This window comes from Strix uralensis, chromosome 1 (genome assembly GCF_047716275.1).
Source record: "Strix uralensis isolate ZFMK-TIS-50842 chromosome 1, bStrUra1, whole genome shotgun sequence".
NCBI lineage: Eukaryota > Metazoa > Chordata > Aves > Strigiformes > Strigidae > Strix > Strix uralensis.
In genome coordinates this window covers 148515272-148530085 of record NC_133972.1, presented here as the reverse complement: position 1 = coordinate 148530085, position 14814 = coordinate 148515272, and the positions used below count along the sequence as shown (strand labels likewise).

At 38.7% G+C, this 14814-nt stretch overlaps 1 protein-coding gene across 7 annotated transcripts in view; it reads right to left on the bottom strand.

The window, feature by feature from the left end:
* PDP1 (pyruvate dehydrogenase phosphatase catalytic subunit 1) overlaps nt 1–14814 on the bottom strand; it is a 47377-nt gene that overhangs the window by 31649 nt on the left and 914 nt on the right. For 3 of the 7 annotated variants that reach the window (XM_074884489.1, XM_074884496.1, XM_074884482.1), the window contains one exon: nt 7850–11822. The exons of the other annotated variants lie outside the window; for them this stretch is intronic. In XM_074884489.1, coding sequence (XP_074740590.1) covers nt 10171–11822 — 1652 coding nt within the window. In that variant the 3' untranslated portion in view covers nt 7850–10170. Of the gene's footprint in view, nt 1–7849; nt 11823–14814 lie in introns of those variants that run through there. 7 annotated transcript variants of the gene reach the window in all.

The window sequence follows — 14814 nt, the reverse complement described above, 5'->3', positions numbered from 1 at the left end:
TCAAATTCTTAAGTGACAAAATACTGGTTTAGTTTGACTGAAATTTTAAGGAAAAATGTAGCAACTAAAGAACTTGTACTATTGCTCTTCACTGCTTCTCTGAAGTAATTCAGAAAATTCATTTGTGTGAATGCTTGCAAATGGAATTAAGCATATGAAAATTAATACACATCTTGAATCCAGAATGCTTTTTGCAGCCATTGTAACTTACACTGCTTCTTTTTTTCTCCTACAAATACATCTGCAAAGACCTGTATCTTGGGTAGGTCTATTGGTTTTTAAAATCAGTAGATCAAAACTAGTATCAATTTGATCAAACATTTTCTCTGCCTTATTATTAACCATTATTTTTTTGTTTTACACCTCTTAGAAGAAAACTTTGAACTTACAATGGAAAAGATATTTTGTTGGGTTTTTTTCAGCTGGAACGGGATATTTTACTTCACATTTTACAAACTTGCATCCAGACCAATAATGTTTTTATTGTCATAGTATATATAGGATTGTCCATTAAATTATTATGCCTAAGATCTGAGTCCAGTTTTTTATTGTCTTTGGATTTTGCATTCCTGTCCTGCTTTGTTATCAGGTATGGATGTGTTATTGTCCCTGCTAATCTAATATTCTAGAATGTCATTTTTTCCTTAGCGCGGTCAATAATTGAACAATTCACTAATGCAAAGTCCAAATGTATGTTGGACTTATGTTCCTGGCAGGTTCTGCCCAAACAATCACATCATCAACACAGGCTTATTCACTGCTCTACCAAATTCCAACCAGCGGAATATTCTGGGAACTAAACATCTCAGAGGAAGTTTCTGAAAATCAAGTATGCCCAAAAGCCATCTTAAGACAAAAATTTTAGTTGCCTGTGAAGCTGTAGCTGCCAGGCATCACATGATGCTCTCAGTTTTGCAAACAACTCCATCATCTGATTATTTACTCACCTCTTGGTAGTAGTTGTCCCAGTTGTCTGATGGACTGGCAGGATCTCTGAGTGCCCTGAGCACATTTCATTTAAGGAATGCACATGGACACCATGCTTGTAGCATGCTCTTTTCTTGGGTGAGGTCAAGTTAAGATAGACAAAATGAATGTTGTCTTCAGGATAGCTGCATTCACCAGAGGTATGGAGAACTAGAAAAACTTGTTGAACAAATGAATGCTACAATGATTAGTACTCATTTGGGCAGCAACTGGTGGAATGCATGAGAGCAAAACTTCTGGTTTTGCATTTTAACAACCATGAAAACATCAGCATATAGCTGCTTTTAACTACATCATAAACCAAACATAACTTTTCATGGTCTACAAGCATTGCCTTAGGGCCCAAAAATCTCTGAAAAAACATACAGCCATCATTCAAATTAGAAGACTTTGATAGAAAAATTGACAAAAAGATAAAAGGGAACAGAGAAAAAACCCTCACCAGGCTGTGATACAAAAAAAAAAAAGGGCACACTTGATTGACTATGGGTTATCTTTGACAATGCATTAAAGCAACTAAATGAATTCTTGCGTGCCACTTCCTTTCCACTGGGTGCTCTTCAGCTCTGATTTTCTCTTAAGTCTTTCCGATCCTTTTTTTCTTCCTTACTCACAGCTTCCTTTCTCTCTTCTGCACTGAGGTATCATGGCAATGTAAAAATCAGAAAGGTCCTGTTTTGTAACATGCACAGTCCTTGGTTTTCAAAATTCTCTGCACCCATACATTTGTCTTAATGACTTCCGTCTGTTTTCGTGTTTGCACAAAAATGGTAAACCTCATTTAAAAAAATCAAAACAGTAGCACCTGTACTTCATTCAGCTTGCCTTTTTTTTTTAAGCAGCAGCTCTTTTGATCTTCAGTTTAGACATTCAGCCATTTCAGATCTCACATGCAGCCCAGGGTTTTTTTGGAGCAGGACCATGCCACCAACCATAACTGATACAAGATCTTTCTTTTTATAGCTATCTCTGACATCATTATAGTTTATTGTGCTGCCTTCTGCATGTGTTTTATGACACACATCAGTTTTCTTTCTTGTGTACAATTTCAACTTTAAAGACACATTAAGATCTTGATTATTTTTTCCCCCTTACATTTTCCTAATTTATCCTGATTCACTGTATTTGTGTGTTATTGAAAAACTGCACATTCTGTTGCTTTTCTGAACCCATCTCCTCCATCACTTGATCTCATATCAAAGGGACTTTCATGATTCCCTGACTTCAAAACTAAGCTTTTAATCTCACTGCTGTGACGTGCTTCAAAGGCTCCTGTGAGCTCCTGCCTCAGGAAACAGGGCCCACAGCACTCTGATACTTCTATTTTAATACAGGCTAGCAAATACAGCAGGCATCAAAATTGTCTGAATTATCTTTTACCAAATTCAAGAATATATTCCAACTGTTTGAACCATTGTCATAGCTCAGTCAATTGTAATTCATAAAATGTTGTTGCTACAGTTGCTTTAAAATGCAGTCATATCAGCTTGAATGCTTGCCAGCTACCAACCTGGAGGGTTTTTGTTATTTTGGGGCCTAATCTTGTATGACTTTTGCTCTGCCTTGTACTATTCTGTCTGTTGGATTTTCACAACAGTTCTTTACATACTCTTGACAAAGTACCAGGAGTAGTCAGTAGCCTCAGCTGTAAGAGGTATCTTGCACATTGGTTCTAGAGAATATAGATTCTTTTCACCTGCTTGAAGATTATTTGGCATTAAGTTATATAAACATGGCCCAAATGTAAAAAAAAAAAACAAAGACTGTCAAGTGTCTGTCAAAACACAATTTTTTTATGCTTATCTATCTGACATTGAGCTACACAGCTTCTCAGACTTTCATGTCGGTGCTTGCTAAACAGTGAATGACACCTCAGTGTCCATTTCTAGATCAGATTCACTGACTCAGTTTGGCAGAAGTCTGCCTTCCACTGCCACATTACAGCATTGCCAAGCCGCCTGCTAGAAGACTCTTCTCCCTTCTGTATTATCAACTACAAGTTAGGGTTGTTTTTTTCTTAATTATTAATATTTTAGTCTTTTACAAGCTGGACTATTTTGGTAAATAGTTGGGTTGTTTAGATAGAGTTGTTTAGTCTGGAGAAGAGGCTGAGGGGAGACCTCATCGCCCTCTACAACTACCTGAAAGGAGTCTCTTTAACCAAGTAACAAGCGATAGGACAAGAGGTAATGGCCTCAAGTTGCGCCAGGGAAGGTTTAGACTGGATATTAGGAAGTATTTCTTTACAGAACAGGTTGTTAGGCATTGGAATGGGCTGCCCAGGGAAGTGGTGGAATGTTAGGTTAATGGTTGGAGCGGATGATCTTCAAGGTCCTTTCCAACCTAGATGATTCTGTGATAAAAAGGCATTTTCTCCCCAGTTAGGAATTTTTATTTCTTTTTCAGATAAAGGACAATTATGTAAAGGCCTGGATCATTTTCCATAGAGCTGTGCTTACAATTGAGCTTTGTAGTAGAATGAATAGAAGAACAAAGATCCTGATCAGCTGTGTTGTGGGCTTTATAGATTCCTACTCCTTCAAGCTATAAGGAATGCTGAACACTGTCGCAAGTGCAGGCTTCAGAGGTTATGCAAAGGAAACCATACGTTGCCCACATAACTGTTAAAACATTGGCAGGGCTCTGTAACAGGCAAAATAAAGGGAGTCCTTGGGGTAACAGCAACATGTCATAGCTCATGACAGCCATATCCTACACTACCTGCATAAGCCAACACAAAAGACAACACTGGCCTTTGAGATGCACTTCCATATACCTAAAAGACCAAAGGGAAAGAACAGCCCTTAGAATAGGGCTATTTGCAAGTACATTAGGTACAACTAAAAAAACCTAGATATAGCCATTATACTGAAATGTCAGATGCAACAACTGCAGGATCACTGTATCTTTGAAGACATTGAAAAATATGGTTAAGATTTGCCTCCAGAGAACACCTATATGGAGCTGCCTGAATGTGGACAAGGTGACTAAGCTTCTATTATACTCAGTGGAGCTTAATGTAGGAGTGGAGTAGGCTGAATAGCTATTGAGACTCCACAGCATGCACTGAATACAGCTCCACCACCTGTAATAGGAACTTCAACACTCAGCATGCAGGCACACACACAGGTATCCAAGTTTAGGTGTCTTAAGATAAAGCTGGTAAGGTACCTGCCCAAACAGCGACTCTGTATACACAGGAAAACACTGAGCTTTGCAAGGACATTTGAACTACTTCCAGAGTAGCAGAGTAGTAGAGCTGTACTAATGTAGCATGCTGTACAGATTAATACACCTTACTTCTTAGAGTAATAAATCCCTGTCAAGCACTGCTGTGCTATAGCTTGGTCTTCTGTACAGCAGCCAGTTTTTGCTAAGAGATGAATATTTACCTTTTCCCTCTCTAGAAAAGGCTGCTATTAGGGAAGCACCATTCATCCTCTCCCAGCTGCCTAAAACTGGGAACACTGACTGATTACCATTAGCCATTTTAATCAACTTGCATATAATCCATAATATCCTGAAAAACAGTATTCTTGTATTAATTACCCCAGCTGTTGAGTGACCACAGTGGGCAAGGAAGTACTAGGGATGGGCAACAGGGAAGATCTACAGAATTAATGACTACAAGCTTGCAACAATTCCGACAAAGACCAAAGTCATAGCAGGCTGACTCATTTCATTAATACACAGAACCTTTGAATGAAACTGGGCTTAATGAATGGTTGTGTGTCAACTCATGTGGTGATTTCCTGTTAATGTCAATGATTTCCCTGTTTTTCATTAGGTGTTCTTCCTGTCTTTCAGCATCATGTGACAGTTACAGACCTAACTGTATTAATTTTGCAATTAAAATGTGAGGCTATATATCAAATGCTACCTTCAAGTACAGACACAGGATATTAAAACTGAGTAGTTTGTTCATGATACTATATAAAAATAGTTTGGCATTAGCAAGTTGTATTAAATAGGATTTCTTAGCTAGGAAATCTCTAATAGAAAGTCTATAAATGAAGGATAGATCTTCTGTTCAAAGAAGGATCCATCATGATGATAGCAAACGGCCTGCTGCTTAAAACATCCCCTGCAACCACTACAACCAATTAGAGTAGCAACCCTAAGAACAGATACACACTTTGTTGGTTTTTCACCTTCTCCCCCCCAACACAGAATCAGATGAAAGAATATTTAGGGAGAGCCACATACTTGGAAGGTTTCTTTCACTGAAACAACAGAGCATGTATAATTGACATGGGTTGTGCTTCGGCATTCACATGGATGGGATGCCAAATAAAAGGACCAGAATTCAAATTGGTTTGTCCACTTAAAGGATGCATTACTTACAAGACTTGGTCTATTTTTTCTTTCCCCTCCCTCTTGCTTCCATTGGCAAGAGCAACTCAGGAGCTTGTTCCAAGTTTTGGACTTTACAAGACAGCACTTAAAAATCAGTCATCGGTAATGTTTAATACCTAGCTATTTAGGATAGGAGAAAAGTAAAGCAAACCTGTGTTTCCTCCACTGCATGGGTATTTGATAATAGAACATTTACATTGTGTTTAACTTTAAACTACAGACTGTAATTAATACCATATTTTAAAAGACTAATCTAAAAGAAATAACTCCTTAATCAAGATTTGGTAAATCAGGCTAATGCTAAACTGAAAAACATTCTAGCACTGCGTTTGCATAGATTGTATTTGACAACACACTCCTGACAAAGGGACAATATCTACTTGTTTGCACAGCAATTAAATATGCTGTAGCTGTTGAATAAATAATTTAATCCAGAACACATTAACAAGCTCTTTACCTGCACAAATACTTGTGCTAGGAAAGGCATTAATACATCCTGCATTTGCTGCTTAACAAAAAGCAAAACCAGGAGGAGCAAGGATCCTGAAACTAGGCACTTGGCAATGGAGGACTTTCAAATAAAAATAGGGAAAAAGGACAAAACAGTTAACCTAGCATGAGAAACAATGAATGCATTCATTCTAAAGCCCACTTCATTTTAAGCACATTTGTTTTAACACAGGACCATATACACAATGAAGTACCTTACTTCCTTAACTTCTATACTTAAGCCTCTGAACATAACAGAAAACAGCATGTACCAAACAGTGCTTGGGGACTGCCATCATACCTGAAGCACCTCTCAGCAGCATACAGATAACCTCTGGAGACAGACACTTTGGACTTGCTCATTTTGGTAAGTTAAAGCTAGTTTCTTCATTGTACATATATCAAGATAATGACATCAAGCTGCAGTGTGCCATTTGGCCAGCTGGAAGAAAGCTACTTTTATTACCCACAGGATCTGCTTCAGTCTAAGCATCTCAAAATTAAAGATGGAGCATTTTGGCCAGATCTTCCAACTCCAGAGACTTCATTTCTATTTGTACATTACAGAACAACAATCAGGAGCTGCACAAGTTTCTTACATAGGATCAAACATATCAACACTGGCATCCCAAAACACCTTAGTGCTAGCACTGTTCTGGACTGCTGTGCAGCAGCATTGATTACACTGTTCAGCAGTTTGGGGTCATAATGGTCACTGGTGCAAATCAGATGGCACATTTATTGGCAGTCATAGAACCAGACGGACTGTCTGCATCAGGGAGCTTAGGACACTGCAGGTGGTTTGAACCAGAAACCTGAACTCTCTATCTATGACATGTAATCTCATTACAAATATGCCTCCCCACTGAGGAAGAACAGAGCAGCCTAGCCATTCTGCAGAGCTCTTATCAGAAATAGTTACCAGGCATCCTCTCACTCCAGAATCGTTCTAAGTACAGGGACCTGAGTTTAAAAGTCTAATTATAAACATTTCACAATGAGACTATGCTCCTTGCTGCACATGTCACATGTTTAGAGAGTCTGCTACATGCAAAACTCTGCCCTGCAATGAGGAAATAAGTAGAAAAGAAAAATATTTTAAGTTCTGTACTCACCAAGTCACACACATAGAAGCCAATGGAGAATATGGAAGTTATCACAGCAGTAGTTGTAAAATACAGACAAAAGCAAATATAATGCACATACCATTTTTAACACAAGGGAACAGAGTTAACAGCCTTAAGTTGGAAGCATGAACTAAGACAAGATCTCCCACTCTTCTCTTACCTAGTAAGACTCTTAAACAGTTCTGTGGACACATTCATCTGGAAGAGTTGGTAAGATTTAAGATTTAAAGGTGAACTTGAAGGCTTGTATTAACTGTCAAGATTCAGCCATCCTTCTGGGCTGAGCCATATATTTGCAGCTATGAAATCCTTATTTGGAGAAGTAATCACAGCATCCCCCTTACACATAAAGTAGCAGTATTTTCTGCTGCAACAAGTGGTGTAGACAACGCAACAGAACATGCCCTCTGCCTGTGGTAGGAGAGCTGCTTCTATTTAGTTTACCACCTATTCATTTTTATGCCACTTTAATCTGCAGATAAGAACTTTAGATTGTTTCTGAAATGTTGTACTGCCCTGTATAGGGTACAGCCCACAATTTAATAATTTAATAATCTCAAATTACACCACTTTATCTGCAGCACTGCCCCTGAAGGTAATCACGAGGTGATGGGAACTGAGACACACAGTGATACTGACAGAAAGATCTGAGCTTTGCTGCTGGGGGGGGGCAGCACCAGCATGCCTGAGGCAGGGGCTCAAGCCTCACAGCAGCATTTAAGAGCTCTGAAGTCCAGTTCTCAGTCTGTTTCTATTTATACTTTGCTTTATTTGGCCATCCAGTCTATTCATAACAGGGACTACACAACAGAACACATTCTTGAAATACACACAAGCTTCAGCCCTAGCAGAATAGCTATCGCATTCTGTATCAGTCCAATACACATGGATTTCTGCATCATTGATCATTTTATTGGAATCTTAGATGTTTGTTCAGATCACCTGTTCAGCAGGCAGTTATGCTGCTTCTGTTCACTGCATACATACTGAGCAAGTCTCCAAGCAATACATAAATATTATTTTGTCTGACCCCATACATACACATCTTTACTACAAAACAGCTTTTCCTCAATAAAAGTTGTATCCATGGGACCAATGTTCATTTCTAGCTACGACTTGTACCAAATCCATATCAATAATCATAGGTTAAATACATCAATACATGTAATAGAGCTTTAACAGTAAAAAAGTAAGAAAGTTAAAACACTGCAACAGCTTAGATACATACTGCATCTGAATGATAGAACGTAAAGTGTATTGACTTAGCTAATGACAGTCACCAAAACACAACATACAGAAACAATGTCAACAGCCAGTACTTGTCTAAGCATTTGACGAGTTCTCCTTTTCCCTTCAAATAAAGAAGGGTTGTGCACATCTTGAATGTGAACTTAGGTATCATTAACCTTACAGCAACACTGATCCTGATATGTAAGGCTGGGTAAAGAAACAAACATATTAAAGCTGCAGGCCACTAAGTACACATTGCATTTGTGAGTTTGAGGAGTTGATGTTTACTATAGCACAGGTTCATTGTTCAAACTAAGTGTACCCTATGTAACAGTAGCATTAATTGGCAATAGTTGTGTTTAGTAGAAAATGCCACATTACTCAAATTAATGAAAATAAGCAAGGTGTTTGAAGTGTTAATTAGCTATGATGAAGGCTAGGGAGGTATTTTAACTGAAACACCTTGGTAAAGTGAAATAAGCTGACCTATCATTGTTCTCTGGAACACAGGAATCAAGTTACATGTCTCAGCCATCAAGGGCTGGTATTTCAGCCAGCATTTGAGATTTTAACCTAATGGCAGGTTAAAATAAATCTGTATACAATGCAACATACCTAAAATAGATGCACTGATGAGCAATTAATTAGTTGTCAGTCCCTACTTTTTACAGTTACAAGCCCAACAACTTTAGGCACACAAGTTAGAGCCAATCTTTTAAGTTCAAATTCATACATTACAAGCCAGAAACACCCATTTCAGAGATTGCTCTGGGATAGCATTCTGGACTGTAAGAACATGCATACACCAGCTGTCCAGAAATACAGAGCTGCTAATAAAGAAGTTCCTAGAAAAAGCCTTTAAACATACACATGCATGCCAGTTAGTTTCCCAACTAAAACACTATTTACAAGTCATACTTCAATTTTTTTGTAATTTATAGTTTTTTAACCTGACTTACAAATATGAGTGCAAGACATCCAATATGTGACCATTTGAAATAGCCAAAGTGAAGATGAGTGCAAATTACAAAGCCACAAAGAGGTTAGCAATGATTTCCTGATCTTTTCAGGTGAAAATTTACCAGTAAGTAACACCAGACAGGGGTGGAGTTCATGAAGGACATAACCTTTAGGAAAGCCAACAGTCTTGACCAACAATGTTGACTTTTCAAAAAGTTTCTTCATACTGCAAACTGAAGTCCTCCACAAAGTTACCTGGTACCTTACTGCATGTTGTAACGTATTATTGCCCTACAAGTTGTGCAGAAACCCAGAGCCAAGAAACTATTAATGCACAAGAAGTTACCGTGCATAAGATACAACTAAGCTGTAACAGAATCTCAGGTATTGATTATGGCTTAGACCTGCATTGAAAGTCAACACTTAGACAAATATCCTTAAGTGAATGACACTGTCTATATGAAAGTGAGACAACTTTGTTACACTGAAGACTTACTTGGTTAAAGTGACCTTCTGCTTAGAAGAAACAGTAGACAATATATTCACAAATAATCATATCTACTTTGCAGGAATTAGCCCTGTAAGAATTCAGCAATACTCCTTTTTACCCATCTTTTCTTTAAGATAATGTGTAGGTATTTGCAAATATTTATGAACAGGCTTTGTTTCTTGAACAGCCAGATCTTTGATAGTTAATTCTTTAACCTCCTTCCCTCCCTCAAAGTCTGCCAAATTCAAGACATTGTTCTAGCAGCATTCACAAAATCAATAGTGCAAAGTTATTACAAAAACCTCTTTTCCCAAGCTGTGACATCCTCTTCAAGTTTGTATTAGGTCAACAGCACTTCCCATGTATTTAGAGCACCATGGGAAGGCAGAACAATAGATATGCTGAATCTAGCAAGCAGCCAATTTGTTTGCCAAGGATTTTTTGAGGGTTTTATTGTTGGGTGGGTGTTTTTTATTTGCTGCTCATACTGGCCATTGTTACAACTTTGGTAACTAGTTCACTACATTAAATTCACAGTTCCTCATTTTGACATGCACCTATAACATGCGAGTTAAACTGCACCACGATGATTGTAATGTCATCTCTATACATTCGAGCCAGCTCTTCTGGAAGACTCAGCATCTTGGACAGTCGCTCATGATCCACAGTGCCAAACTCATTGTTACCCACTGCATGACGTATCAGGTGAGTTGCTGCATTCTGATCTTCGAATACTGAAGAGATTCTTGCTCTCCTTTCTGTTAACAGACCATGCATCTGTCCCAGAGTTACCTTATAGCCACCAACAGCTATCGGCTGTTGATGGTGAACACCAGTGAGGTACTCCCCTACAATTCTAGCCACATCTTGCCTGTGCATTGTCTCCCACAGCCCGTCTGTGGCCAAAACCAGGAACTTATCCTGCGGTCGTAATTTGTGATATATGACTTCTGGCTCAGCTGTGAGGTATGGGGGAGTGTGATAGTTTGGAGGAATAAACTTTGTATATTCATTGTCATTCAGCTGATCTGGGCCTGATTCTACTACTCTCTTCTGTAGTTCAATACTCCATTTAAACTTCACATCACCAAAAGCTCTGAAAGGCATCAGGAGACCTAAGAGACGATCTTGTTTCACAAGACTTTTCTCTTCAGACTTTGGATGTTCCATTTTCACACGTTCCACTTCATGTTCATTTTGTGCATTGTGGTCATAGGACAGATTAACTGCAGACCAAGATCCATCTTCTTCCTGAACCCCAAGCATCGCCCTACTGTCACCTGTGTTTGCTATGTGCAAATCAACGCCATCCACATGGGCCACACAGGCAGTTGCACCAGAAAATGCTACTCGCAGTACTAGGTAGTTGAGAAAAGAATTTGGATCTCCTACTTGAGCTTCCAAAGAAATATCATTATCAAGCCTCTTAAAAGCATTAATTAAAGCTTCTTTCACATCAGTAGTCTCGCCACTGTTGAGATCAATCAGCTCCTGCCAGTAAGTTCTCAGACTATTGAAGTAAAGCTTGGAAGCTTCTTTGCTAAAATAATCGTTGGGATGCTTGTGCCACTGTAAAATGGGCAACAGAGCTCTGCCACTTTCCACAGCATTTTCTATTTCAAGTAAAGTCTCATGAGGTAACAAAGAGACAGCAATGTAGTAAAACAATCTTTCACTGACAGCTTGAGCACAAGCACAGCCTGCGTGGCCATCAAACACACCCAGAAGCATCCCTCTTGTCTGTAAGCAAGTGGCAGCACTCCTCCGGTCTTCTATAGGAGCATTAGCAGGCAACTGGTTGCTATCAAAGCCGAGAACAGAACTTACATTTTTACCATCAAATTCTGGGACTTTGAAACTGTATTCATTTGCCTTCAGAATGCTGTTGACCTGTGGAGGAGTGAGGTAAAATCTCTGTGGTGTAGAAGCATAATCCCTCACATGAATAAAGTGATTAAAGTTCTCCTTTGGCCTATAAAGTGCCGCAAATTTCTTCTGAGGTGCATATCTGAAGTGACTGTGAGCAAAATGAGATGATAAACAACACAGATGTTTATGGTGGCAGTAACACACAGTACTGCATATTCTGCTAATCTCACAGTTACGAATCAACGGAAAGAGATGAGCTGGTGCTGGCATGGCATCAGACAACAATGGTAGTCTGGAGCTTCGGACTGGAATTGCTGAAAGACAAGAGAACAACTAGGCTTAGGGGGACAGCTAACAAATTTTCCCAGAACTCTGTGTTAAGACATTTACAGCCCCTAACAAAGTTGCTTATTATATGGAGTTCATAGCTTCATAGGTCTTGAGAAAGAAAAGGCATTAAGAGGTGCTTGTTTATAGACACTACATTGGGCTACAACAAAAAAGCTATACCACGTTTTAGTTCAGCACAGGTATTTTAGCTCTTATGCCCACTCAGATAGCAGACAGGAAACGAAAACATCATCCAGACAGACAATGCAACTTCAAACAGAACTTAAGACAACAGTTAGCATGAAGCACTCTACAGTATTGCCACCTTTTACAAGACTTTTATGGAGATGTGTTTTCCTGCTAATTTTCTAACAGGCAGAGCTAGATGTGGCACACAGGGAGGACAACGGCAATCTTTCTATAAGGCTGAAAAGATAAAGCGTCTAACATTAAGATTCAAGAAACAACACTGAGATTACATACAACTGGGCTTAAAATGAAGATGGTTTAGATGCTAAAAGCAAGCAGTAGGACAGCAGATATTCTTTAGGCAATCACAAGTCAGTAGCAGGTTTTGTTTCTTCTCCCCCCTTTCACATGCAAAACTTCAAACTTGTGTGACACCATGGCATATATATATGAAATAGCCACAGCAGCCTATGCAGCAATTTCCTAGCTTATCAGATAAAAATACAAGAGGTAGAAAGCAGATGCATCTCTCCTACTAGCAGCTTATCTACCCCAGTAAATTTTAGGATTATAAATTGCTTAAAAACTACTCAATTGAAGGACTACATGCAAGCTGTGTTTGCTTCCATGATTAGAAGAGAGCCCTGCACAATAATCTAAAGCTAGTTCAGTGTTAAAATAAGCTATTAAGTTTAGCATCAAAGTATTCTACTTTTTGCCACATCTAAACATTTTCCTCAAAATTTTTTATTCTTCTGTAGAAAGATTATTCAGACATACTCTTCCTTGTCCCCATTTACATACCAAATCACAACGTTAGTGTGAATGTCTCTTAAATTCCTTGTTCACTATGCCTCATTATCCAGAAGTCTTTTACAATGTCATACTTGAGAAAAGAATTCCATAGCGGAAAAAGCTGAACTGTGCCTTGTGTGAAGTATACACAAATAAGGGGAATTCAGTTTTGTCTTTCCAACTTTTATGATAAAGTTTCATCATAAAAGCTTCCTCTTAAGAGAAGACCATTACAAATTATCTTGTACAAAGCTTACTGCAGTCATAAGTACTAGTCTATCAGCACCACTGTATCTTAGATTTAATTATTTTACTGAAAACCTGGATACTGCTGTGTTGTGCAAGATGCTTCGGTAACCAAATTGATTATTTTTTTTTAGCCAAGCAGTCATACCAGTATTTCAAATAGACACATCCCTTATAAAATATGCAGTAAGTCCTAATACTCAATCTAAAGGATCATGCAACATAGAAGGAACTGCATTCTGCTATCACCCTATTCTGTAAGCTTTCCATAGCTTATGCCATAGCATTCTGATCACCCAGACCAGCTGAGAAGTATCTGGAAATACATGAAGCTTTACCCCATTCTCTGTGTTGCAAGAGAAGGAAGCAAGTCACATTCTTCCCTCCAAGCTTGCTTGTTCTCCTTAAATAACCAGGACTGGAGCTCATTTCTGTTACAAGATACATAAGTGCTGAAAGCAAAGTAGAACTCATGTTTCTAACTCTCCACAGGCTTCCTCGTATTAATGAGTAACTGTCAGTCTTGACTTATACTGACAAAAATTCTTGTCCATTGACCTCTCCCAGGTCTCCCACTGACAGCTATTAAGACTGAATTGGCCAGTTTTCTGTTGTTCAGCTACCAGGAGGAGCTCTGGTTGTAGCCCTGGGGACCACAGCCAGCTGGCCACACATTCAGCAGCAGTATATTGGCTTGAACTTCCAGATCCATACTGAACTTATGTTAGCCATTTGCTTCCCAGAAAGTCTATCTCTCCAGCCCAGGCTCCACATGCATACAGCATGACAAAAGTAAACTGCAACTCCAAATACAGGTTTTAAAATCTATTTACTGCCTTCTAATTGTGAGGGAGCTATTTTGGTAAGTTATGTATATTTCTTCATATGATATTTAAAACACCAATTTTGCTTACAGAATAGGAACCTCAAGGTTCTACAGGAGTGCCTGGTCTACAGCAGCACCTCAGATTCGGTGCTGGTCTCCTGTTAGACTCTGACTCAAGCAAGTTCTCCTGACTGCTAAGCGTTTGTGTGCTGACCCATCCATGGTGCCACAACTGTTCTGACAGTTTCACTGTTGATCCATGATGAAGCAAAAATACAAATGTACTGCTGCTACAACAGCTCTGCAGTGCCACCAGAGGATATTTTGCTGATTTTTAATCATTAGTTTATCAAATATTACATGAAATCCAAGAGGAAGTAGTAAGAAGTTGGCCTCAAATTTTCCACAGCCTGTATCATTTACAGTAGATCCATACCAGCTTAAGATATCAGTCTGTTTCACATATCAGATTTAATAAATCCTAGTTGATTAAAAGAAATTCCAAGCTTGCCTGCCTGAAGTGAAATTACGCTAAATTTCTTCCATTTATCTCCACAATATGGACACCCCAAATATAACCAAACACTCCAGCTAGCCCTTAAATAAATTACTTTGATGCCAAATTCATTATGATTGATCAAGATATGGCAGAGAAAAGAGATTAAGTAGAAAATTTACAATCCAATCAAGATTTGTCAAGAGATTAGAAGCAAGTCAGTATTAAATACCTCTCCAAGTCCAGAACAGGGTATAATGCTACTTTTCAGGCTGTAATTATAATATGGCCAATAATGAGGCAGATGGTCAATTTACAGGTTTTGTAGTGCTACACTGATAAAATGGAAAAAATATTACCCCTTCCTTTAATAAAGGTTTAATGCCACACTGACAGGTTCCTCCAAAACACCTGCCTTAACTGT